At 42.6% G+C, this 23,568-nt stretch overlaps 2 protein-coding genes across 2 annotated transcripts; both read left to right on the top strand.

Moving 5' to 3' along the window:
* Positions 1-1,041: 1,041 nt before the first annotated feature.
* Positions 1,042-18,780, top strand: ccn5 (cellular communication network factor 5). The gene is made up of 5 exons (XM_015967010.3): positions 1,042-1,767; positions 3,992-4,208; positions 6,122-6,370; positions 12,333-12,574; positions 14,364-18,780. Exons 1-5 carry the CDS (start codon positions 1,720-1,722, stop codon positions 14,649-14,651), a joined length of 1,044 nt encoding a protein of 347 aa, XP_015822496.1. The 5' UTR covers positions 1,042-1,719; the 3' UTR covers positions 14,652-18,780.
* Positions 18,781-18,819: 39 nt separating this feature from the next.
* Positions 18,820-22,794, top strand: LOC129164722 (P2Y purinoceptor 1-like). The gene has a single exon (XM_054745738.2). The coding sequence runs from the start codon at positions 19,974-19,976 to the stop codon at positions 20,910-20,912; it is 939 nt and encodes a 312-aa protein (XP_054601713.2). The 5' UTR covers positions 18,820-19,973; the 3' UTR covers positions 20,913-22,794.
* Positions 22,795-23,568: the final 774 nt, after the last annotated feature.

Below are 23,568 nucleotides of genomic sequence, written 5' to 3'. Positions count from 1 at the left end.
CTTTTTACTGGTCTCAGCAAAACCTCCCTCTCACGCCTTCAAGCCATCCAAAATGCAGCAGCCAGACTCCTAACCAAATCCAGCAGACGAGCTCACATCACTCCAGTTTTACAGTCCCTCCACTGGCTCCCGGTAGAATTTAGAATACAATTTAAAGTTTTAGTCCTGACCTATAGAGCTCTTAACAACCAGGCTCCAAGCTACCTATCTGAGCTTTTATCCCCACACACCACTTCACGGAACCTCCGATCCACATCTGAAAACCTCCTGGCTGCTCCTCGGACCAGACTAAAAACCAAAGGGGACAGGGCCTTTCAGTCTATTGCCCCCAGACTTTGGAACAGTCTGCCTTCAAATCTCCGTCTCTTGAAATCTGTAGAGGTCTTCAAAAAACATCTTAAAACTCACCTTTTCATCCAGGCTTTCCCCCGCTAAATATTCTAAAAGATGGCTTTGTTCTTGTTCACACCTTGACTTTGTTTTTACTCCTGATTTTGGTTACTATTGTTGTCACTGCTGTTGTTTTTATGATGTTTTTATTGGTTTGAGGTATTTGCCCTGATTTTACTCATGTTGTACAGCGCTTTGTGATTTATATCTGTGAAAGGCGCTCTATAAATAAACTTTTACTTACTTACTTACTTACTTACTTACTAAACTTTGAGGGCTGAAATTCTGTAAATCCTTTTTTTTTATATCTTAGGTGTGTTCTTGCTGTGCATTATTTCTAATTCCATGTTGTCGTTCTTTTATAAAACACAGAAACGGTTTTGTTACCTGTTATTGACGCTACAGTTTCGCCAACGGCTGCCGGCTTCTTCAGGCTGACGCTGATGGTGGCGCGTCACTTCCTTCTCCGTTTATCTGCGGGCAGCAGAGGACGTTGTCGCCCTCTACTTTTTTTTTGTCAACCTCAGTCATAGCAAACAGAACATCATGATTTAGATTTTTTCCTGTAATCAGAATTTAATTCTTTCACTGTGATTCATGAGCATGATCAGAAGATGAATCCTGGAAGAACCTGGTTCTTTGGATTTAGCTGAAATGAGCTGAGCAGCTAAGTTTGATTTACAGGGGGAAAATTAAATTATGGTGCAAAAATGCATTTATTTCAGTAATCCAACTTAGACTGAGACCATTTAAAGGCTCAGGAACTTTTTGCAGGTGTGTGGGACTCGTTAGACACGTTGAGCCGAGAATATTCATGTAGAATGTGTGGTTTTCATCAGCTGTAAGCCACAATCATCACAATTATAACAACTAAAGGCTTAAAATATCTAGAATTAGTCTATCTCATACATCCGTTTCACCTTTTGAGTTGAATTACTGACAAAAAATGTACTTTTGTCCCATTTTCAGAATTTTTTGCATTTGTTCTGCACAAAAACATCAGGAGGATAAATAAGAACTCTCACCGCTAATTTCTGGATGTTATTTAATTCAAAGACAGCTCAGCTAGCGTGCTCTTCCTCCTCTTGACTCATGTGGAGCTGTGCAAACCCACTGTGGCACAAATCTGGAGAAGAGAGGGAGGAGTGGGGCAGCAGGGAGGAGGAATGTGAAACATTTCTGATGCTTGTTGGGTGGTTGTTTACGCGGGAGTCAGCCTGTGACATCAGAGTCCAGACTTTATAAATGTCAGCAAGCACAAGAATGAGCAGTTAGCAATCGGCTATTCCAGCTGCACTACCCCATCCTCCATCAGCAGCTCCATCCCACATGGACCAACGTATTGCCTTCACCATGCTGCTGTTTGGGGTCGCACAGGTGAGGCCGGCTGTTGTTTATGTAGTTTTCTGTATTAAAGTGTTTAACGGTGGGTCAGTCAGCTCCTGTGGGGTTTTCTTTTAGCAGAAAGGTGGACGGTTTAATCATTCATGTTTTAGTCTTTGTAGGAATTTTATGTTTTTAAATAAAAGAAGCAGTTACAAAACCATCCGTCTTCACAAAAAGTGTCAGACACCTCATCCTGTAAAACATTTGAACCAAATTAGTTCAATCTGAGTAGTTTGTGTTGTAAGTTGTGAAAGTAACGCAAAGTTTGTGTCCTCCAGAATCAGACATCATAGAAACCAAAGCAAGAACTCTAATTACTGGTTGTTGTTGTCATTGTTGCTTAAAAGGATATCTGGTCTTTCTCGAAATGTGTTGTGTTTTAGTTCTTGAACAGACTCAGTTTAGAGAAACAGCATGATGACGAGTTTGGACTCCAGTGGAGACAAAAGTGTTTTGCTGCCAACCTGAAATATTGAAGCAGTTCAAGGAATGTTTTATAGAACATTTAAAAAGTCTTTACGCCATTAATGTAGCCATCTGAGTTTCTCTAAATGCACACATGTGAGAGAAGTTTGTTCCCAACACAACTCAGCCTGATCCCTGGTCAGTTATTTTCTCCCACACATGAACTTTAGCAATCGCTTTAGGTAAGACCACTGAGGAATTACGTGAAAAAATGTTGTTTGATAAAAACAAACTATCAGTAAACGTGGATAAAATTGGCATTTCACGAAAATCAAAGCCTATCCTCAACAAGAGAGCTCCCATTACTTTATCCATATTTGAAGTGTGGGGTGCTGTCCACCCAATAACAACAGAAAAGGCCTGTTAGAATAAAACTGCACAAATAGTTTTTACAGCCAAAAATAATTGACTTCTTAAAAAAGAATGAAAGTAGTTGTTGAAAGGGAAGGGGAATTCAAACTAAGAGTAAAATCGTATTTTAAAAATTGTAACACCAGAACAACGCTAAAAAGTGTGTGTACGTTTACAGCAGGAGTTAAATTAAGGGACAGTAAGAATTAAACAGAGTAGACTCCAAACACCAAACAAATGTTACAGAGAAGGATGAGCAGGGGCGGAGCTTGATATGTGCAACATGTGCGGCCGAACAGGGCGGCAGTCTGCAGGGGGCGGCATTTAATTTCCTTATTTTTTTTTTTAGCATCAACCAATACATAAACAAAACATAGAAATCGCATGTTCTTAATAATAATAGTGATGATAATAATAATATTTCTGTAATAAAAGCACAACAAAGTGTAACCCATATCAACTACTCCCTGTCACATGACCCACGTCAGCTGATGTGAGGTCCCTCTCCTGATTGGCTCCTTCCACATCGCGGCAACCATGAAAGCTGCTCCTGCCGTGGCTGTAAGCTTGTTGCTTGTAGAACGGCGTTGGAAAACAAAGCGTTTTTCTCCCCTCAATTCATTTATACCCTCATTTTACCTCAGCGATAAGTGGGGGGGTGGGGGGTGGGGGGGGGGGGCGTCACAGGGGGATCTCGCACAGGGCGCCATTTAGGCCAGCTCCGCCTCTGAGGATGAACTGCCATTTTAAAGAAAATACTAACCTGTAAGGATAACGAAGGGGGTTCGGCTAAATGAGTGTATACTTCTACCACCTTCCTTTCAGATAAATACCCATGTAAATATGCATTATACTGAATGAAGTGCTCTGAAATGTTAGAGATTAAAACTCTTGTCTTATGGAAATGTAAACACAAAACAACACCGCCTTCATGTTTCAGCCGTTCCCAAAATGGGGAAAAGATTGTTCTTGTAATATTGGAGGAACAAAATCTGGAACAATTCCAAATGCTAGAGGTGCACTTTGACAGCTGTTCACATCTGGTGTCTGTGGTAAATGAAGGACCCGGCCTATGTCTACCCTACGTCAGCCGGGTCCTTTGAAAGATGCAACCCCTGAGTTTGGACACATGCAGCCATTAGAACGAACTCAAAGGCATATTTCTTCTTCACCATTCTGGTGTTTCTTTCATCTTTTTTTGTTTTTGATCCAGCTGGATACTGAGGAAAATCATTTTTTAAAGCATCTTTAGTACTTTTCTGCTCTGGTTAAAGGATGAATGAGAATGTCCAGGTCTGCTGGCTCCATTCCACACATGTATCCTCTAAAGTTTCACTTTCAGAAATCAGTTAAAAAACTTCACTCATTCTTTGCACATTTTGTTTGTTTGTCCCTATAGGTGGTGTCTCGGGTGTGTGACCGGCCCTGTCTATGTCCTGGTCCTACCCCTCAGTGTCCGGCTGCAATCCCGCTTATACTGGACGGCTGCCAGTGCTGCCAGGTGTGCGCCCGGCAACGAGGCGAGCCATGCACTGAGATGTTGCCCTGTGACAGACAACAAGGTCTGCAGTGTGACTACAGTGCCAGCTTCCCTGGAGACCCTGGGGTGTGTATCGGTGAGTAGACAAAACTCTGCTGGGGAAGATGAGCAGGAGACACTTGATGTTTAGAGTCTGTGCAGCCAGGCAGGAATGCTTGATTGGGACAGTGATCTCCCTGGAAGTCAAAAAGTTTTTGACTTCCATGGATTATTAAGGAGTTGGCAGATTTTCCAGTCATAAGAGACCACACACACGGTGATCAACAATCAGATGTGCTAGTTTTGGTTCTACAGCGTGTCTTGTGCAGCAACTCGACAAATACACACTACACACCAACAGGTTTCACATACAAACATTCCTCACTTCGATGGGAAGTCTCTCGAGATAAAACGTGACTTTGAAGTGGTTGATGAGGACTGTGCTTCCGTCACCTCACTTTCTGATTGGCTAAACATCACATTGAAAAAGCAGTTTGTCCCCAAAAGTCAGGCCAAGATACTCCAACGTGTATTAAAGCCTAGATTTCTGCTTCAGACCAGACCACATTTACCAAACCACAAGACATCTTTAGACCTTTAGAGACAAAATGATAATCATGTCCAGTGTTGGGAGTAACGCGGTACAAAAGCAATTAATTACTGTAATGCATTGCTATTTTCTGTAATGTGGTAATGTAAGGCATTACATGGAAAGAAAATGGTAATATTTACTCGGTACGATTGTCAATAACGCGGTAATTACAACGCATTTTTAAACCCAGAATCAAGATGTGGGTGTCTGAAAAATTCAAATTGCGGGAAGCCTGAAAAAAGATCTAGTATCCACATATATGACGTCATATATGGACTCAGCTTTGCTGCAGATATTCTCTGGTACTTCACGTACTTTTCAGCTGAGTTCATAATCTGTGCCCCGGTAATTTCAACTCATTGCTGCTGGAGCGCAGCGCATATTAAGCTTATTTATTTATTTATTTTTTTTTTTGCATTCGGTAGATCCCTTTGGCTGATTAGTTAGAAAGTAGGAAATCTAGGAAACAGTTTTTCTGGAAGACGGAGAAAACATGCAGCATGGAGGAAGGTTAGAGAGAGAAAGGGCCGGAAATTATTCAAATAAAATCAAAAAAACAAAACAAAGTGCTTAAAAAGAGAAAAGTAGGTCGATTTTTCCCCAATACACATTTTTACAAGTGAAAAGCAATAATATATAAGCATTTAATATTTATAGATGTGATAGAATCAGATCACCCCAGAAGTCAGTCCCACATCCAGGGCCGTATCAAGGCATTTGGGGACCAAGGCAAATATAGGCTTGGAGCCCCCACCACCTCACTCCCTGCTCAGTTAATATAAGATGGCAGCGTGCTGAGAGTACAGATTGTTGTTGCTTTTATTTAATAAACAATCATTTTAAAGCACTGTTATTATATCTGACTGATTTTAACAGCAACCCTAGCTCAGACACCACATCACCTTCCACATATATGTCATGAGCTCACTGAGCGTCAGATTACCAGATTCATATTGAAGTTGTATTGGTGAAAGTAACTTAAAGTAGTGCAAAAGTAGTGTAATGCCTTACAATTTAAAATCAGTAATATTGTAATGTAATGAATTACTTTAAAAATGAGGTAACAAGTAATAAATAATGCATTACAGTTTTGAAGTAACTTGCCCAACACTGATCATGTCCAGGCTCAGGTTTTCAGGGGGGAAGGCACAGGAAAAAAAGAGTATCCTGCTGTGTGATCCGGGCATTGAATAACTGATGCAAACACTCTGTAGTGGTGTCTCTTTGAGCGTGACAGGCTACAGAGGCAACACATGTGGACAAAAACAGACGTCTCAGTTTCTCTGATGATAGGCTTTAGTAGGGACAGGAGCCTGTGTGTCCTCTCATCTCCTAATCAGTTTATCTGTCAGACTCTCCCTCTTCGAGTCATGTTCTCCCACATCAAACCAAACCTGTCTGGACTCCATCTTCCACAGGTCCGCAGCATCTGGGCTGTGAGGTCAATGGGATCCATTACAGTGAAGGCCAGTCTTTCCAGCCCTCTTGTGATGCTTACTGTCACTGTCGAGGTGGAGGGGTGTCCTGTTTGCCGGCTTGTCCACTAAATGGCCTTATTCCCACTCCGGATTGCCCCAATCCACAACGCGTCCTTCTTCCAGGAAAATGCTGCAGGGAATGGGTGTGTGAAAACCTTGAGAACACGGTCATTCAGGATGCCATAACAGGTGAGCACCACAAAAACATTTATGTTTGAGTGGATTTTTACAAGTATCAGTAATTATAGTGTTTATATTACACACCAACACACTTTCTCTTATGTGAAATTCCTTATTTGAACCCTTTTATGTGAGTCATCTTGAAGTAGCTTAATTATTTACCATTATTAATTACTGTGAATAACTGATACCTCATCAGTACACATACTCTTTCTCCGGGGCACCACTCCCTTGGAAATCACCTGCTCTTGTCTTCCCACCCTGTGTGATATTTCTATCTGTAGCTGTCTAGCTTAATATGGCCTCTGGAGACAGACTGAGGCCTAGTCCACACGTAGCCGTTAAAAAAAAAAAAAAAAACTAATATCCGCCCCTCCAAAAACTTGCATCCACACCACCTCGTTTTTAAAAAAAACTCTGTCCACACGTACCCGGATAAATACGTTGTTAAGGACATGCCAGACCTGTAGGCGGCAGTACTTCCCCCGTTCTTAACCTCGTCCTTCGTCTGTGGTCTTCTGCAAGGAGCAGTAATTCTGCTTGCAAAACCAAACAAGCAAAAAGCGCTTGGACAATTGATAAAGCGAGCGCAGCTCTGAGGGCATCCATGCTGTCGGCTAGTGTAAACACAGGTCGCACACGTGATGTCAGCATTTTTTGTCGCGGAAAGTGACGTTGCAGACCTTAAAACTCCGGTTTTGTCTGTCCACACGCAGACACCCAAAACGGAGAAAACGCAGATCTTCACTTTGGCCGGAGTTTTTAAAAAGATCCGTTTTCGTGTGAAAAAACTCCGTTTTCGTGTGGATGACAGGCCAAAACGTAGAAAAATATCTACGTTTTGGCAGATCCCCGGCTACGTGTGGACAGGGCCTGAGTATGCCTGTGTCTTCACAAGGCAAAACAGAGAAGTGTTTTCTTACTGCTGTGCAGGATTCACATTCAGCTTCCAACTGTTTCCAAGTTTCGTGCTAATCCAAGCTGTTGCCTCATATTTAGTAGCCAAATCTACAAGTTCTACAGTGAGAAAATCTGTATGACCTAAAAATTCCTTCTATTTCTATTCTCATAGTTTTGATCATGTGAGTCCAGTGTGTAAGGCTGACTCTCCACATCTCAGTTGTTTCACAGTGATGATCAGTTCGCTGATGCATAACAGAATCCTGAAATCACTTTTACGGGCACTGAATCCAACGGTCATGTCTGGAGGGTTTTACTGCTGAGTTTTTGCATTAAACTGGGGTGTGTCCAGCCAGCGGAATTAAGGAAAACATCCAAAGTTCAAATAAAAGCCATTTTCCGTTGGTCAAAACAGTTAGTCACCATGTTTTGGAGTTGTTTAACAAAAACCACAGCTAAGAGACAGATACATATTTGAACTGTGCAGTGATTGTTACTCTGTTAAAAGGAGCGTGAGTGTATTTGTGCATGAGACTGGTGTAAGGGAAATGAAACCAGCTTTGAAAACATCTGGACTTTAAAACAGTCACACCCTGTTGCAGAGTCATCAAAGGAACATTTTGTTATTGAAAATAAAACCTGTGATGATCCACTGATCTGTCATAGGTAATGTCTGAGCCAAATATGTATTTGGGGAGTGCAGACACTTTTTTTCCTCCTCTCCTCCTATCGTATCCTCAAGGCCCTTTGTCTGTCTCTGTGCTGGTGCACGGCTGCTGCTCCCGGAGCTCAGAGATGGTTTGCACCGCGCTGTGAATTCACAGACTCACAATTGTCCAGATGAATCGTAAGCTTGGAACTTTGGCCGAGATTCGTGCTTTGGCACAAAAGATGGTTGCCATCAAGGAGCGAGTGGACGAGTCAGCACAGATTGGGATAGATTAATATACGCCATTATTGGGATTTTGAGAGGTTGAGGACCAAGGAACTCTAAGACAGAGAGGAAATTATCTCTGTCTGGCCCCACAACAATTTCTAATCTGAATCTGGTGGCCTTGAGCCTGCAAGGCTCCAATGAATACTCCCCCCTCAAAAGAAATGTGGAATGCTGTCGCTATGGCAACTCTGTCTCCTATCCCAGCCTGGGCGGGACTTCAGGCTGTGAAGGCCGAAGAATCATTCCAGGAGTCACTGCACACTCCAAACCTCAACGACTGAACTGAAGTGACGTGCGCTGCTTATTGTAGCTGCAGGAACTGAAGTGTGGATAGTCCCAACCCCACCACCCCACCTAGTGGACACTTATGTTGTGTAATGTCTGAAGTCTGTTGCATCTCTGTCTGAGTTTTTTTTTTTTGCAGAGCGAAGCTGCCCTCCCTGTGGAGGGTAACTCTGAAGTGCCTTTTTTTTCTCTCCACTTGAACCAATCCTCATGTAAACTCCTCTGATCTCCATTACGGCAGCGCGACTCAGGGTTGTGAATGACCACAGTCACCAATTCTTGTCATGTGTCTTGCCCATGTCTGTCTGATCTCTGAATTGTGTGTACTGAAACTAGTTTCCCTCTGGGATTAATAAAGTATCTTTGAATTGATTTGAATTGAATTGAATAAGCATTAAGAGTAAAGAAAGTGAAGATGTTTCATTTGTTGTCTACGCTTATGGCCTTTTTTGTGGTTCACCTTTTGAATTAGAAACATCTAATCAGTTAATCAGATGGCAGCAACTGAACATGTTCAGTCACCTTCATTTTAAAGACAACTTGCTGAAGTTAAACTGTTTGTGTTATAGGCTCCTTTTGTCCACAGCAAATGAGGATGTAACAATGCAGTTACACAGATAACCTTGCCTGGACTGATGAGTCTGATTTCAGCTGCAAAGTTCACATGCTCGGGTCAGAATTTGGTGTCGTCTATAAAAGCATGGATCTAACCTGCCTTATATCGAGGCTTCAGGCTGCTGCTGCTGGTGTGAGGGTGGTTTCTAGAACATGACCCGCTCCAGTGACCTCCTCAGTCTCCAGAACTCAGTCCAGTCCAGAATCTTTGAGAGGTGCTGGAACAGGAGATTCTCATCGTGGGCGTAACTGTGTGACGCTGTCATGTTATTATGGACCAGAACCTCTGAGAAACGTATCTAATACCTTGTTGAATCTGTGACATGAAGACCTAAGGTAACAGGAGGTCAGCAATAGCAAGGTACACCTTGCTAAAGTGGCCAGTGACTGTAGATGAGACCAGCATTTTTCTAACTCAGCCCTAAGCTCAGTTTTGGAGTGTTGAAAGAAAAAAACGGCGGTGAGTCTAACATCATATTAGAAAAAAAAACTAATGTGTTTTTACTGGAGCGTTTTTGCATTAAAGTAGCTTTCCAGAGTTTTCTACTTTCAGAAATGATGTATGGTTTTTCAGAAATCCATAAAAGCAATTGTCTCGTCACATACTGTGATAAAATGTAAGCAACACGACTTTTTTTTTTTTTACTAAGCACACCCCCTGCCCGACAGAGCTCCGTGCAATAGGAAATTGAGCGCCGACCAGAACTAACCAATAGCGTTAGACTACTGCTCAGATGCTTCAAATTTAAGGAACACCTCGGCTGATGCGGCGTTGATGAACTTTTCACGGACAAGACAGTCTTTAAAATATAAATATATGAAAACACAGCATGACATGAGAATAATACTCATAAAACAACAACGTGTTTTAGATGTTTGTCGGCTACAGAAGCACATTTATAAACAGAAAAGTGAAGTCGCCATCTTAAAAAAAACAGAGCGACAGACATTTTGTGTGATATGTTTGTCAGCCACTAGATGGTGCCATCGGATAAGAGAAATACTCCGAAAAGAGACTAAATTAGGGTGCATTTGGCCCTAGGCAGGGCCAGATTAACACTTTGTTGTACCCTGGGCAACAATATTCAAGGGCCCCATCATCACGACCCAAGGATCACCATAATATGGTCACATACAGAATATTTTACTGTAATATGCAGTAAATATACTCAATACTCGAATGCCTGACATCACGTAACCCGCTCAGGGTAACCTTTGACCCACCTCGTGTGGACTGACCAATGAGGTGAGGGTCTTCACTTGAGGCCCTCTCTTCATTGGTCAGTCTGCATGAGACTGACTCTCAACTAACGTTCAGTCATAGGCAGCGAAGCGTCTCTGTGCAGCGCAAAAGCCCGGGTGGACCGTTTGTTTAATATAGGGTGACCATATTTCCATTTCCAAAAAAGAGGACAGGGGATCTGTGCCTATGACGTCACACTATGGCAACGCCACACAAACCACGTTGGGACCCATTTTTTTGTAAGAACTAAAATTAGCACAAACACACAGCCTGGGCTGTGTGTTTGTGTTTGGATCTTAATCATGGAGTCATTTGGACACAGAGGGCACACAACAAATCCCACAGTGGAATCTGACAGTGTTTCTCTGCTGCAGTTGTTCTGTGCAGTTTATCAAGAGGCAGTTGTTTAGTTTCTAGAGTTAAGTGTAAATAACAAACAAAGATGAATTATAAACAATACTCTGCTAGTAACCATGGCTTTCTGCTAGATAGCCGTGTCACTGCTGGGTGGGTCTGGGGAAACCCAGTTGCTTGGGTTCTGGAGAGAGTTGCCCACACATGCTTGGGCCCTTTGGTGCACCGGTGAACCTCTGTGACTCCTCAGCTAGCAGGAACACTTCTACTGTCCATTATGTGCATACTTTGCAACTTTTTCATATTTTTTAATCATTTTCTTGAGCCAGTATGTGCTAAAATTACCCTTTACAGGGTTAATGATATGTCACTCAGACCCTACTGTGGCCAGAATACCGCACTTGCAACTTCAAAGTTGCTGGTGGGGGGAGCTGTGGAGTGGAGTGGAGCTGCAGTTTGCTTCCAGCACATTCCTTGCATGTTTTAGAGAGCGAATATAGCTGATTTAGTGATGAATCCGTTCTCTAGAAAACAATAAAAGCTGAGGAGACATTTCAGCAGTTAGATTAAGTGAGATAAGTTTAATTTTTGGTATAATCACAGTGAATTAATAACAGACACTAAGGGTGCTAAGAGCAAGCAAGACTGCCCTGGGAGGGGGTAGAACCAAACTTGCATGGCTGTCTAGACCGGAAGGTGACTGGGGAGTAAATATTCTGCCATGGGGCCTCGGGCATTTTGTTGTGATGCTCTTCATGGGATTCTCACACTTGGGGGACCTCTGAATGTCCGGGGATAGCTTGCCTACATGTTTTTCCACACTTACCATTGGACACTCCTACGGGGAAACCGCAAGAAAAGCGCATGTACACACACACACACACACACACACACACACACACACACACACACACACACACACACATACAAACACACACACACGTGTTTTCAGTAGGTGTTCTCACAAGTATGGACTCCAGTGTTGTCAGACATGTTAGACTGGGCTGTGGTTGGCAATAAAGACACCATGAAACAATTGTTACTGTTGTGCTTTTAGTAACAATTACAAACTAACAATATTCATATGCTGTCTGTTGCTATGGTATTTTGGTTTTATTTTCACTTCATTTTTTGTTTTTGTTTCTCTTTTTCTTAAGATCTAGAAGTGGATAAATTGTACCTCTTATATTATTTCTTTTTGTTCCCCTCACCTCTCTTCATTTCTTCTTACTATCCCTTTTAATTTCCATTTCTGTCATTTGGGATTTAAAATAAACCAAAAGATTTGTATATCAGGCGCAGCATCATAGTGGAAGCTGTTGCGCTCCACCTGTAGCAACAGTTCTGATTGCTTTACTTCCACACAGGACAAGGGAACAGAACACGGGCAGCTGAATGTTGTTTCCGTGCAGATTAATGTCAGAATAAATAAATGCCTTGCCTCTTGCTGCACATCCGAATAGAGATAAAAAATCTATACTCAAAATCCAGCAGTTTTTTTATGTTTGAAGTTGGTGTGTTATTTGTCAACAGGAAAGCTAGCAATGCTTTCACTATCAAATGATTGTCATTTAGCCTGGTACAATGTGAAAATTGTTTTAGCTGAACTCACAGTTCTTTCTGTTTTCTTTATTTAGCCATGAAACCAGACAGATTGTTGCCAACACTGCCAAGGATTAACCCTTTAAAGAAGCTGCACTCACCAGCCTTCACTTGTGTGGCGCAAAGCACTCGGTGGAGTGACTGTTCCCAGCATTGTGGCGCGGGGTTCTCCACACGGGTCTCGAACCACAATCCTGCCTGTAAGCTGCAAATGGAAACTCGCCTCTGTAAAGTGCGTCCATGTCGTGTGACTCAACCTGTTCCATGGAAAGCCATGGTGAGTTCTAAACGCAAGGATAAGCATGTCTACACCTGCAGGATTTCATAGTTAAAATGTTCATAGTGCAGTCATACTCCTGCTATAGCTAAACTAAACAAAAAAGCAAGTGTCAGATTTGTGTGAGGTCTCAACACACACACACACACACACACACACACACACACACACACACACACACACACACACACACACTCATCAGAGCAGCTGTATCCAACGGGCTGGATGCGGAGGTCTGGAAAGCTTTTGCATGGAGTGTTTTTTTCCAGAAGCCACATGTGGACTGTCGTGAAGTTAAAGAAATTCCAGACAGGAAGTGAAACATGCTTAAAGTTAAAGTCCCATCAGTTGTCACACTCACGCATTTGACCCATCCCCTGGGGGAGCGGTGAGCTGCAGACACAGCTGCGCTCGGGAACCATTTGGTGGTTTAACCCCCCAATCCAACCCCTTAATGTTGAGTGTCAAGCAGGGAGACATTGGGTCCCATTTTTTCAGTCTTTGGTATGACCCGACCAGGAATCGAACCCTGGTCTCCCAGTCTCTGGGCGGACCTTCTACCACTAGGCCACTGAGCTGGTTTCACCAAGTTGTATCTGTTTTATGTCAAAATAAAGTTGCTGTTGCCTTGTTTTGTTGCCAACTTTAGTTTTGATATTAATGTCCATCTGGAAGCCATACAGAAACTGGATCCTGTCCATTTTGCATTCAGTGAGAAAGAGACTTTATGAAAACATTATGTAAGAACGGGACATTTCAGTGGTCTGAATAATCAAACAAAGCCAGTCTAGAAGTGTCACCTAGCATAAACATGGAGTGAGAAAAATAGGCACAATTCAGCCACTTACATACATTTCTCAGAAACAAGCTCCTATTTTTAATGTAATCTACTGCCTGCTGATATAATTGCCTGGTGCTATGACTTTAATTAGCAGGTGTGGTACCCAAAACACCAATTTTGATGTTGGAGCAGGCTGGTTTAGCGCTCAAGCCACCGCATGTTTTTCTTCCTTTACTCTGACCATGAATTGTAGTTTAGCTCACCCCAATAGTCTTGTTGCCTAAAGCCAAACGTATCTATACAAATTCTATTTATTTGATTTGCTCAGTATTGTTCCCTATGGTTGGTGAAATGTGTTGCCACAAGTAGTTTTCACACAAGTAGTTTTCACCAAATGTAGACTACATTAAAGCTGTTATAACAAATCTGCAAACAAGCTAGGTGTTGAACACAAACAGGGTCATGGAACACTCACCCCTCCCCTCGGTATCTTCCCTGAGATGCTTCTGCTGGAGCCGGAAGCCTGTGATACTGGACAAAACGAGATAGCGCTAAACACCAGTCATCGTTTTGTTCACGACTTTAAATAACGCTTTTCTTTTTGGGACTCTGGTAGTTTATCCTAAAGTTGAGCCAGATGTACCTCCTTCTCTGATATTACTGAGCCGCGAACCTCTCACACCTCTCATTATGCAAGTGCGTAATGAATGGAGGACCCAGGGAAGTGCGGTGGATTGGCGAGATCGACAACTGGATGGTTGCTTTGGGCGCGAACCATGTTATTGGCGGAGGTTTTTATACAAATGAGAGAAACACTTCATAATTTTTTTGTTTTTTTATCTCCACAAAACATTTACAGCTACTACTTTGTTAGAATGTTGTTAGGAAACTAATTTGTTTTCCAAATTTGTTATTGGAGCTGTAAACTTTAGTATCCAGACACATTCTGTCTTGTACAGTCTACATCGTTTACTGAGTTCATTTATTATTTTCCTGTGTTTTTCCTAGAGGGGTCAGCAGGGCCGGTGCGAGGCCAGCTACACATCACCGGGCCCCATCCGGCTCGTGCACCAGGGCTGCTACAGCGTTCGTGCCTACCAGCTCCGGTACTGTGGACAGTGCACTGACTCTCGGTGCTGTGTGCCACACCAGACCTCCACTATACAGGTCACTTTCCGCTGCCCCACCGGCAGACAACTTCAGCGAGCAGTGATGATGATCCACTCATGTGTGTGTCATAACAACTGCCCCTATGCACCATACACTAATCCTGCTCTCTGGGCATACCAGTCCTGATATCTGTTGATGCACAGACTAAATATAATATAAAACATGGCAGAACCATTAATTAAGATCCATTAATTTTCCTCCGCTTATCCGGGTTTGGGCCACGGTGCAGCAGCCTAGGCAGAGATGCCCGGACTTCCCTCTCCACAACCACTTGGTTCAGCTCCCCCAGAGGATCCCAAGGTGTTCCAAGGCCAGACAGGAAAAATAGTCCCTCCATCGTGACCTGGATCTTCCCTTGGATTTCTTCCCGGTTGGACGTGCCTGGAAAACCTCACCGAGGAGGCGCCCAGGAGGTATCCGAACCAGGTGCCCTATCACCTCAACTGGCTCTTCTGGATGTGGAGGAGCAGCAGATCTACTCAGAGCACCTCCCGAGCTTCTCAACCTATCTCTAGGGGAGAGCCCGGACACCCTGTGTAAATAACTCATTCTGGCCGCTTGTTTCTGTGATCTCATTCTTTCAGTCATTACCTAGAGGTTGCCTTAACTGTATATTCTCCATATTTGATTGTTTTTTGTTTTGTTTTTACAAACAGTGACGAAAAAACTGAAAGGAGTCCATCACTTTGACAGATTGCAATTCACACCCGACTAATGCAGGTGCACAGAAATGTTCTAAGTTATGCACAAAATCTATCGCGTAGGTAAAAAAAAGATTCCCATCAGAGCATCATCTCACATTTGGACACCGCGCATCACGTTATTGACATCACACTGCTGAGCATGGACAGGAGCTTGGAGTGCATCTGTAACAGACCAGTGAAGTGAAGCCACTGGTGCACAAGAGCATATACATGTGGCAAGGTGGAGAAACGTGGGCCTGGGCGGGATTTGATCCCCAGACTCTCAGGTGAGAGTCACGCACGCTAACCAGACAGCCAAAGGAATAACCCCGTGGCCAAGTAGCAAGGGCGCATGATCGATAGGGATACAGTGACAAGATGCTCACCCTGTCACAAACAGGAGGATTTCCTCCCACTGCAGCGAGTGCTTGTCAGGTCTAGAAACCGTTTGTTCTGAGAGTCTTGCTGACTTCTGGTTATTTTATTTGGATAAATGTTCCCTGCTTTCAATACTTTGGCTGAAGTAGCGCTCCAGTTCCCAATGTGGCGGTGGAGTGCGGATTCAGCCTCACCAACGTTTAAACAACCGTGAGTCTATTTGAGACAAAAGTCCAGAACTTCATGACCTTAGACTCTTCAACTAGCCCCCTTGAGACATTTGATTATGCACAAGCATGTGCAGAGTTCAGGTTTATGTGGAGTAGAAGGAAGGTTTGTGTTGGGACCACATCAAGTGAAATGGTCCTACTTTAAGTTGTAGGGTTAAATATTGTTGCTTTTAAGCTTAATATATTGCCTCTACTCATGACCAATAAGCTGTGATGTTCTATATAAATATAGGATATCAACCTTATTAGTCTTTGAATGTTTAATCAGAAGATTCTAGGATTCTTTGCTTTTTTAGGGATCAAACACACTTCGTATCAATTCAGAGAGTCAAGTTTATAAAAAGTAAGAATTTATTTTATAAACAATTAAAAACATGGCAACTAGGGAACACTTTATGTGATGAGTGGATCTAAGTGGATGGAATGTGAGGTGTGATGATGTGTGAATGGGATGTTATCAGAACCCTCGTATATGAATAAACTGAGTTCTGAGTGGGAGTGAATTTAGTCTGCAATTGTTAGTTCTCATCAAAAACACATTAGACGCAATCTGTCGAGTCTACGTACCCTGATCGAAGACCCCCCGTGGTAGATCCGGAATGTTGAGGTCCGGGGACCCCAGAGGTACCGAAGTCCGTAGAAGAAACCGCAGAAGTGCCGACTTGACCGGTCTCAGGATGTCTTCAGGTCACAACAGTTGTCATTTGAGTCTTAGGAATAACTCTTAAGGAGTTGAAGTTGGTTCAGCTTTGATCTGAAGGAACCGTTTGCGGTCAGCTGTAGTTTGAACAGGTTTTTGACAGCTTGTCAAGAGATGCGGTGGTTAGAGAGTTGTTCCCCGGTAGCCAGTCCGGAGTTCTGCTCAAACTAACAGAATGCTGAATCACTCCGTAAGTGATCCTGTTTTAATATTCTCATATTATGGCCAATCAGGACATGCTATGTTAAAAGGTGTTAACAAACAAATCTCAGATCATCACGCCTTCTCAGATACAGGACGCTCTGATTTGTGGGTAAGAAAATATCTATGTGCAGTGACGTTAACTTTAATTTATATCTTATGAACATTGTATGAGTGTAGATAATGATTCACTTGTTAAATCTAACTTTACTGATCATAATACCAAAATGTTTCATTGTAATAATAAAATTCCTTTGAACCACAGTAATTTCAGCACAGATTAATCAAACATTGATATTAGTATTCATATAACATTTGTTCATTCAGCCATATTATTATTTAATGATTATTTAACTTATAAGTTGTAAAAGTTCTTCTTTTGTTCTTCTTTTGTCCTGTGAAGCAAGCGGACAGTTAAGGCCGCAGCTTGGCAGAGAGGAACCTTGAGGAAGGAACATGATGTTGACAATCAGAGTGTAAACACGCAGTGGCGAATCTTTCCTGCAGCTTGCAAGATCAAGAGAGGCAGAGAGACAGATTCATGTCTGTAGATGAGCGGTCACTGAAAAGGTCAAACTGTAGATGCAAACTGACCATTCCTGGACGTTACAAAGTGAAAAAAGTTCTTCTCAGTAAAAATTTTCTACTGGGGCACTCTGTTCAGCTTGTTTGGACTAAATATTAATTAAAAAAGAATGAAAATGAAATGATATTAAATGCTTATTTACCCGGTATTATTATTTTAAAGATGAAAGTTGGGCAGAAAAAATCAATCATGACCCTTTTTTTTACCTTGTTGATGGACAACAAAAATGTCTAGTGCAACCTCTGGTTGGAACGTAAATCAACTGGTAAATTGAGAGCTTCACATCCCGGCTCAGCTCTCTCCTCACCATAACTGGCCAGAACACCGCCTGCATCACCGTAGACACAGCACCAATCTGCCTATCGATCTCCCACTCCATCGTTTCCTCATTCCCAAGACCCTAAGGTAATTAAACTAAATGGTAAAGGGCCTGTATTGGGCCATATTGGCCTTCTAAAGTCCTAGAACCCCCCAAAGCCCTTTACAACATAGTCATCCACCCATGCACACACACACACACACACACACACACACACACACACACACACACACACACACACACACTCCTCCACTCACTCCAGCAACTTGTCCCTGACATGGAAAATGTTGAATTGTAAAGGACTTGTATTTTTATTTTAGGACCTTCTAGGGTTCAACAACCCCACAAGGTTCTTTGCAACACAACCAGTCATTCACCCACACACATACATTCACACTCCTGTGGCGATAAGCTATAACGCACTGGGCCGCACTGAAAGCAGCGAGGCTGCCGAGTACTGGCGCCACCGCTCCCTCCGACCATCACCAGCAGGCAATGGGGGCTAAGTGTCTTGCCCAAGGACACAACAGCAGCATTCTCTTCCGGGAGCCGGGATCGACCCTACAACCCTCCGATTGCTGGACTACCTGCTCTACCTCCTGAGCTACTGCTGTACTTCATTGTTCCAGTAATACGAACAAAGTTCCAGGATGATGATTTCAACCCAGGAGGGGGTTTATCCTTACAATCCTGGAAAAGGGCATCGGACGCTGGAAACAAAAAATTTGGACTACACATTTTTACCCAGAACCAGGGATAATATCCCACGCTCGTTTTGACAATCGAACTGTTGGGTAAACACTGTTCTATGAAATGTCTGTCATTTTCTATATCCGTATTTGATTGTCAAAATGAATAATTGATAAAAAGAAATAAAAACTTAGATATAATTGATAATATGCCATACTGAAGTATTTTCCTGTGAGCACGTGTTCTTCACTTTCCTTACGTGTGCTCAAGTCTCCTAGTTTAGAAAATCTATTAATGTGCTTCTGATGTTTAATAAGGGCTGTAACAGTGTTTGGTTGACTACCGTAAATCCTCTAACATTGGCCTGCATTCGATTAACTGCCGGGTATCATATTTTGGCCGGTGTCGGAGTCGGCAGAGGTGAATAATGGCCGGTATTTTATTGATGCCGGGTGGAATGTGGTAACAAGCAAGTACGGGGGGGGGGGGGGGGGGGGGGGGGGGGGGGGGTTGTGTCATCCGTCTCACTTTTGATTTGCCAGTGATAGACCGCTAGGGTAACTTTAACCGTGCGGAGACGAAGAGGAGGCTGTCAGCAGGTGACGAGCTCCTGCGCGTCGGGAGGCAACGCGCTGTGCCAGAGCGTCGGTACTGACACCCGCCGTAAAACAGACATTTAACCAAATTGTGACCTTTACCCTCTTGCAATTTAACCTTCCCCTCACCCCCATCCTAACCTTAACCAACTTGCGCATGCAAAGCTCTGATTGTTGACGCGCTCCAGACATCTGCGTCCTGAGCATGGCCACAGTAACATTATCAAATCAGGTGTCACCACCTCAAAAACTAATTTAACACGCGATCGTTCATGTCGGCTCATTTCCTTTCATGTTTTCTGTCTTTTATTTGCGCCTGAAGCGTTTCGCTGCTGTGGATCGGGGCGCATCACCTGTTTTGTCCTCGGTGACACACCGATCACTGATGCAGCCGCCAAGCAGCGAGCACCCCGCTGTTTAAGCAGTTGGTAGATCTTTTAGAACTGCAGTTCAAAGGTAACTCATAAGGTGAATATATATGAACCCAGGTAGCAGTTTCTCTTTAGGATTGAGAGGAGATGCAGGAAGATAATAAACAGGCAGGACAGAAAAAAAGTCAAATAAAAACAAGTTAGTTTTTGTACCTGGTGGTTGCAACAACCAGACACCATTGAAGGTAATCAGAAGTGAGGAACAGAAAATGAAATAATTATTTTAATGTTTAGAGCAGGAGGAACTCAGAGAGGCTGCAGGCGCATCAGTGAGTTTGCGGCCGCTGCGCAGGGGGAGGGGGGAGATGGCTGAAGAAAAAACGACTGTTGTTAAAAGAAATGTGTTTAACTTTGAAAATGTGGGCACAATTTTAATTGTCAAAAACTCCAGCGAACCATTAGTTCATTTTGCTCAAATAGAAATAGAGGCCTGCCTCTAATTCTGGTCCTCCTTCCAATAAAGGCCCGGAGCTTGATGAACTTGAGTCAAATACAGGCCCGGGCCTGTATTAGAGGATTTACGGTATGTACAAGAGCTCATGATGCAAATGTCTAAAGACAGTTAAAGTGAATTCTGAGTCACTTTTTTTCATATCTGACAAACCAGCCAACCAACATTGTTTCCTGGAAATAAATGCAGCATGCACCCTTTAAAACAGGAAGTGTCTCGACTATGTGTGGGCATATTGGTTTTTCTATTTGGAGGAAACACCAGCACATCTACAGGAGAAGACGTACCTACTGCTATCTGGAAATCATGAACACCACAGCTTGTCACATGATCCCAACTGTTTATCCACAGAAGTTCCTGCCTCCTGTCTTCATCTTTGTATTCATCGTTGGGCTGCTTGCTAATGTATGGGGACTGAAGTCTTTGCTGCTCAACTGGAAGAAACTGGGAAATGTCAACATCTTTGTTCTTAACCTTGGACTTGCAGACATCTTGTATCTGCTCACACTTCCCTTCCTGATGGTGTACTACTTTAAGGGAAGTATGTGGATATTTGGAGACGTCTTCTGCAAGGTTACAAGATTCTGCTTCAACCTGAATTTGTACTGCAGCATTGGCTTCCTGACTTGTATAAGCGTGTACAGGTACCTGTCTATTGTCTATCCTCTGAGAGTGAAGGGAAGATTAACTACGACTCACTCTGTGGTCATAACGGTCACGGTTTGGATGCTGGTGGGTGTTCAAAGTCTTCCTGACATGTTCTTCCCTAAAACATCAACAAATGTGTCTGAACAATGTTTTGATACCACCTCTGATGATCATGTGGATGATTACCTGAAGTACAGCCTCAGCTGGACACTGATTGGATTCTGTGTTCCATCCCTCGTCACACTGGGTTGCTACGGACACATGATTGCTGTTCTCTGCTACAACAAAAACATAGATGAGATGCTGAAACAAAAAAGCTTAAAACTACTGATCACTCTGATTCTTCTCTTCTCCGTTTGCTACATACCCTATCACGTGCTCAAGAACCTCAACTTGTGGTCGAGAGTTATGTCTAGACAGAGGATATGCTCCAAATGGAACAACGGAGTCTACATCGCTCATCAGATAAGTTGAGGTCTTGTGAGTTTGAACAGTGCTCTCAATCCTCTGGTGTACCTCCATGTAGATGAAGATGTTTCAGCTCAGCTCAGTCGGCTCATCCAGAGAGCCTTTCAGTCCCTTTCCCAGTTGACCACCAATACACGGACCGCTCGGTTAACTGCCTTTAGGAAAGTGTGATGTTGTTTTCTATTCATGTTTTCATTTCAGTGCAAGATCCCCATTAAAGTCACCTCAAAGCACTGTAAAAGTTACAAAAATATTGTGTGATCTGAGACCACAAAGTGTTTTCTTGTGTGTTTTAATGTGGGGTTTTTTTTCTGGTCAAATTGCAGACGAACTTGTGATTTAAATAAATGGAATGGTGCTTATTAATTTCATGAAGGTTTGTGGGTATTTTTTGTTTAGGAAGTCTAAATGCCTGGACTCATCATAAAGAAAAGATAATGTTGTGGGTGTCTGAGATAAAAAAAAAAAGAAAAAAACGATTTAAACCAGACATGATGCACATAGCGTGAATTTAACTGATTGACCCAAATGTGTTGCACATCAAAGCAGTTTCTCACTAGCAGCACAGAAAGCTGAGAAATGAGTTACAGTAAACAGATTGGTGTCCGTCCTCACAGGAAACGTTGCTCAAACCTTCACAGTTTCGCCCACTGGCATAGATAATCTGTAATGTTTATGTAGAAAACACATCTGATAATGACACTTTCATGTCAGTAATGACAAAGGCTTTCCTGACATGACATCCCAAAATCACTACATTTTTGTTCGTTTTGTTTTTAGATCACGGGAGTTTGTAAGATCTGAGAACAGCAGCTCGGTGCATAAAGACCATTCTTCTACCATTCTATTGTTTTACTATGAAGGTTATAATAAGAAGGGTGTCGGCTTGACAGAACCTGAAACTACACCACAGGTTCAAAAATTGTGATTTGGGTGTTTTTTATAATCAGTCTCAGTGCACTTTCACAATAAAAGTCACATTTCACGCTTCATTTATCACCTGAGATTGAACAAATAAACTTGGAGGAGGGAGAAAAAAATAGAAGAAAAAACTCTGCATCTGTAAGACTTGATTGATAAAGACCACCAGGTTGTATTAATGCAGAATGGAGGAAATAAAATGAGACAAAGCATGTCTAGTTATTAGTTGTGGCACTTTCAAAAAGTCATACATTTTTTTCTTCTCCTCTTCATATTCCTGCTTTAATCTGAGGATTTTTCATGTTTCCACAAACGTTTCATATTTTTGATGATCCAAACCACAAGAGTTAAAATCAGATTATACTCTGAATCAGAATTAAAAGGCTAGAGATTATTTCAAAAATTAAATAAACTTTAGAAACATTTGGCACAACGGACGGTTCTGATGACAGCTTGTACTTTTCATTTGACAATCTAACATTTTTAAAGATGGTGAATGACTTAAGAGAACTAAGTGCTGTTCCAACCTGATTTTATTGCACAGAGACGTTTAGAACAGAATCAGTAAACTGTGCTTTTCACACATGGTTAAACAGAAAACAGATGTCTGAGCAGGACGTCTCTCTTCAGAAAGCCCTCCAGTCAACGTGGTCACACACAAAACTGACTTCCTGCAAAAGAGCAACAGAATAGAAGAGGAGAAGCACCACCTAGTGGTATGAGACAACATGAGACGTCCAACGCATTATACAGTTTTTCTCAATTGTTTACACTTATTTCCTGAAAGCATGCCTCATATTCTCAGAACTCTACACACAAATCCAAGAATACACACACAATGGGCAAAACCCCTCACTTAACCTGCAAAAATAAACTTCACATTCAAAACAATGTTATCTCTCCTCAAAATGTGATTTTGTTGTCAAATGACACACACAAGCCATCATATGAATAGGCATTTATAAGAACCAGCAGAACACTCGTGCTCAGTGTTAAACACTGTGATGAATGGAAAACACGTATTCTCCATTCATCATAATGACTAAAGCCTTTTTGGTTCAGTGTTACACCTACTACAGACAGTGTATACATGCATGTGTTGTTGTGTGGTGGGGTGAGTACTCTTCATCTCTATAACATCTTTGAGCTCTTCATTTCAGGAGAAGGAGCTCACCAGCTGCAGGGTATTAGCAATCAGCGGCAGATGCAGCTTCTCAGGTCATCTGCAGCAGAGCTCTATTTAAGAGGAGAGGGAACCACTACACAGCGCTGGATGATTAACTACTCATGGTAGTGTTTTGGCCACCCGTTCTAGGTTGCTTGGTTTCTAAATTGATGATTGACTTGGGAAATCTCTTGGATTATTCTTGGACTCTTGTGTTGGATTTTTTGGACTCAAGTTTTGTATCCTCTCTCCAGGATCACTGGACAATCTTCCCTGACGCTCTGGGTTTGTTGGATATTATCCTCCATCCAAGAAGCAGAACCTTACTGGATTACTCACCTGGAAAGAACCATACCTTCCTGGACTTCACGGTTCGCCTCTCCTCTTATTCCTCTGCCACCCTGCCTGGCTCCCTTTCCTGGACTCACCCCGTCACTCCACCTGCCCTCCTCGACCTCCTCCACCTGCAGAACTTGGACTCTCTCAGGCTCCAACTACTCTGGGTTTATTCCATTCTTCATGTCGTGGGTTAAACACATTCCCAGGAACATGACATGTGTTATTTCAGAATATTGT

Source organism: Nothobranchius furzeri, chromosome 15 (assembly GCF_043380555.1).
Source record: "Nothobranchius furzeri strain GRZ-AD chromosome 15, NfurGRZ-RIMD1, whole genome shotgun sequence".
NCBI lineage: Eukaryota > Metazoa > Chordata > Actinopteri > Cyprinodontiformes > Nothobranchiidae > Nothobranchius > Nothobranchius furzeri.
Note: the sequence above shows the minus strand (reverse complement) of the source record. Positions and strands in the feature narration are given on the sequence as shown.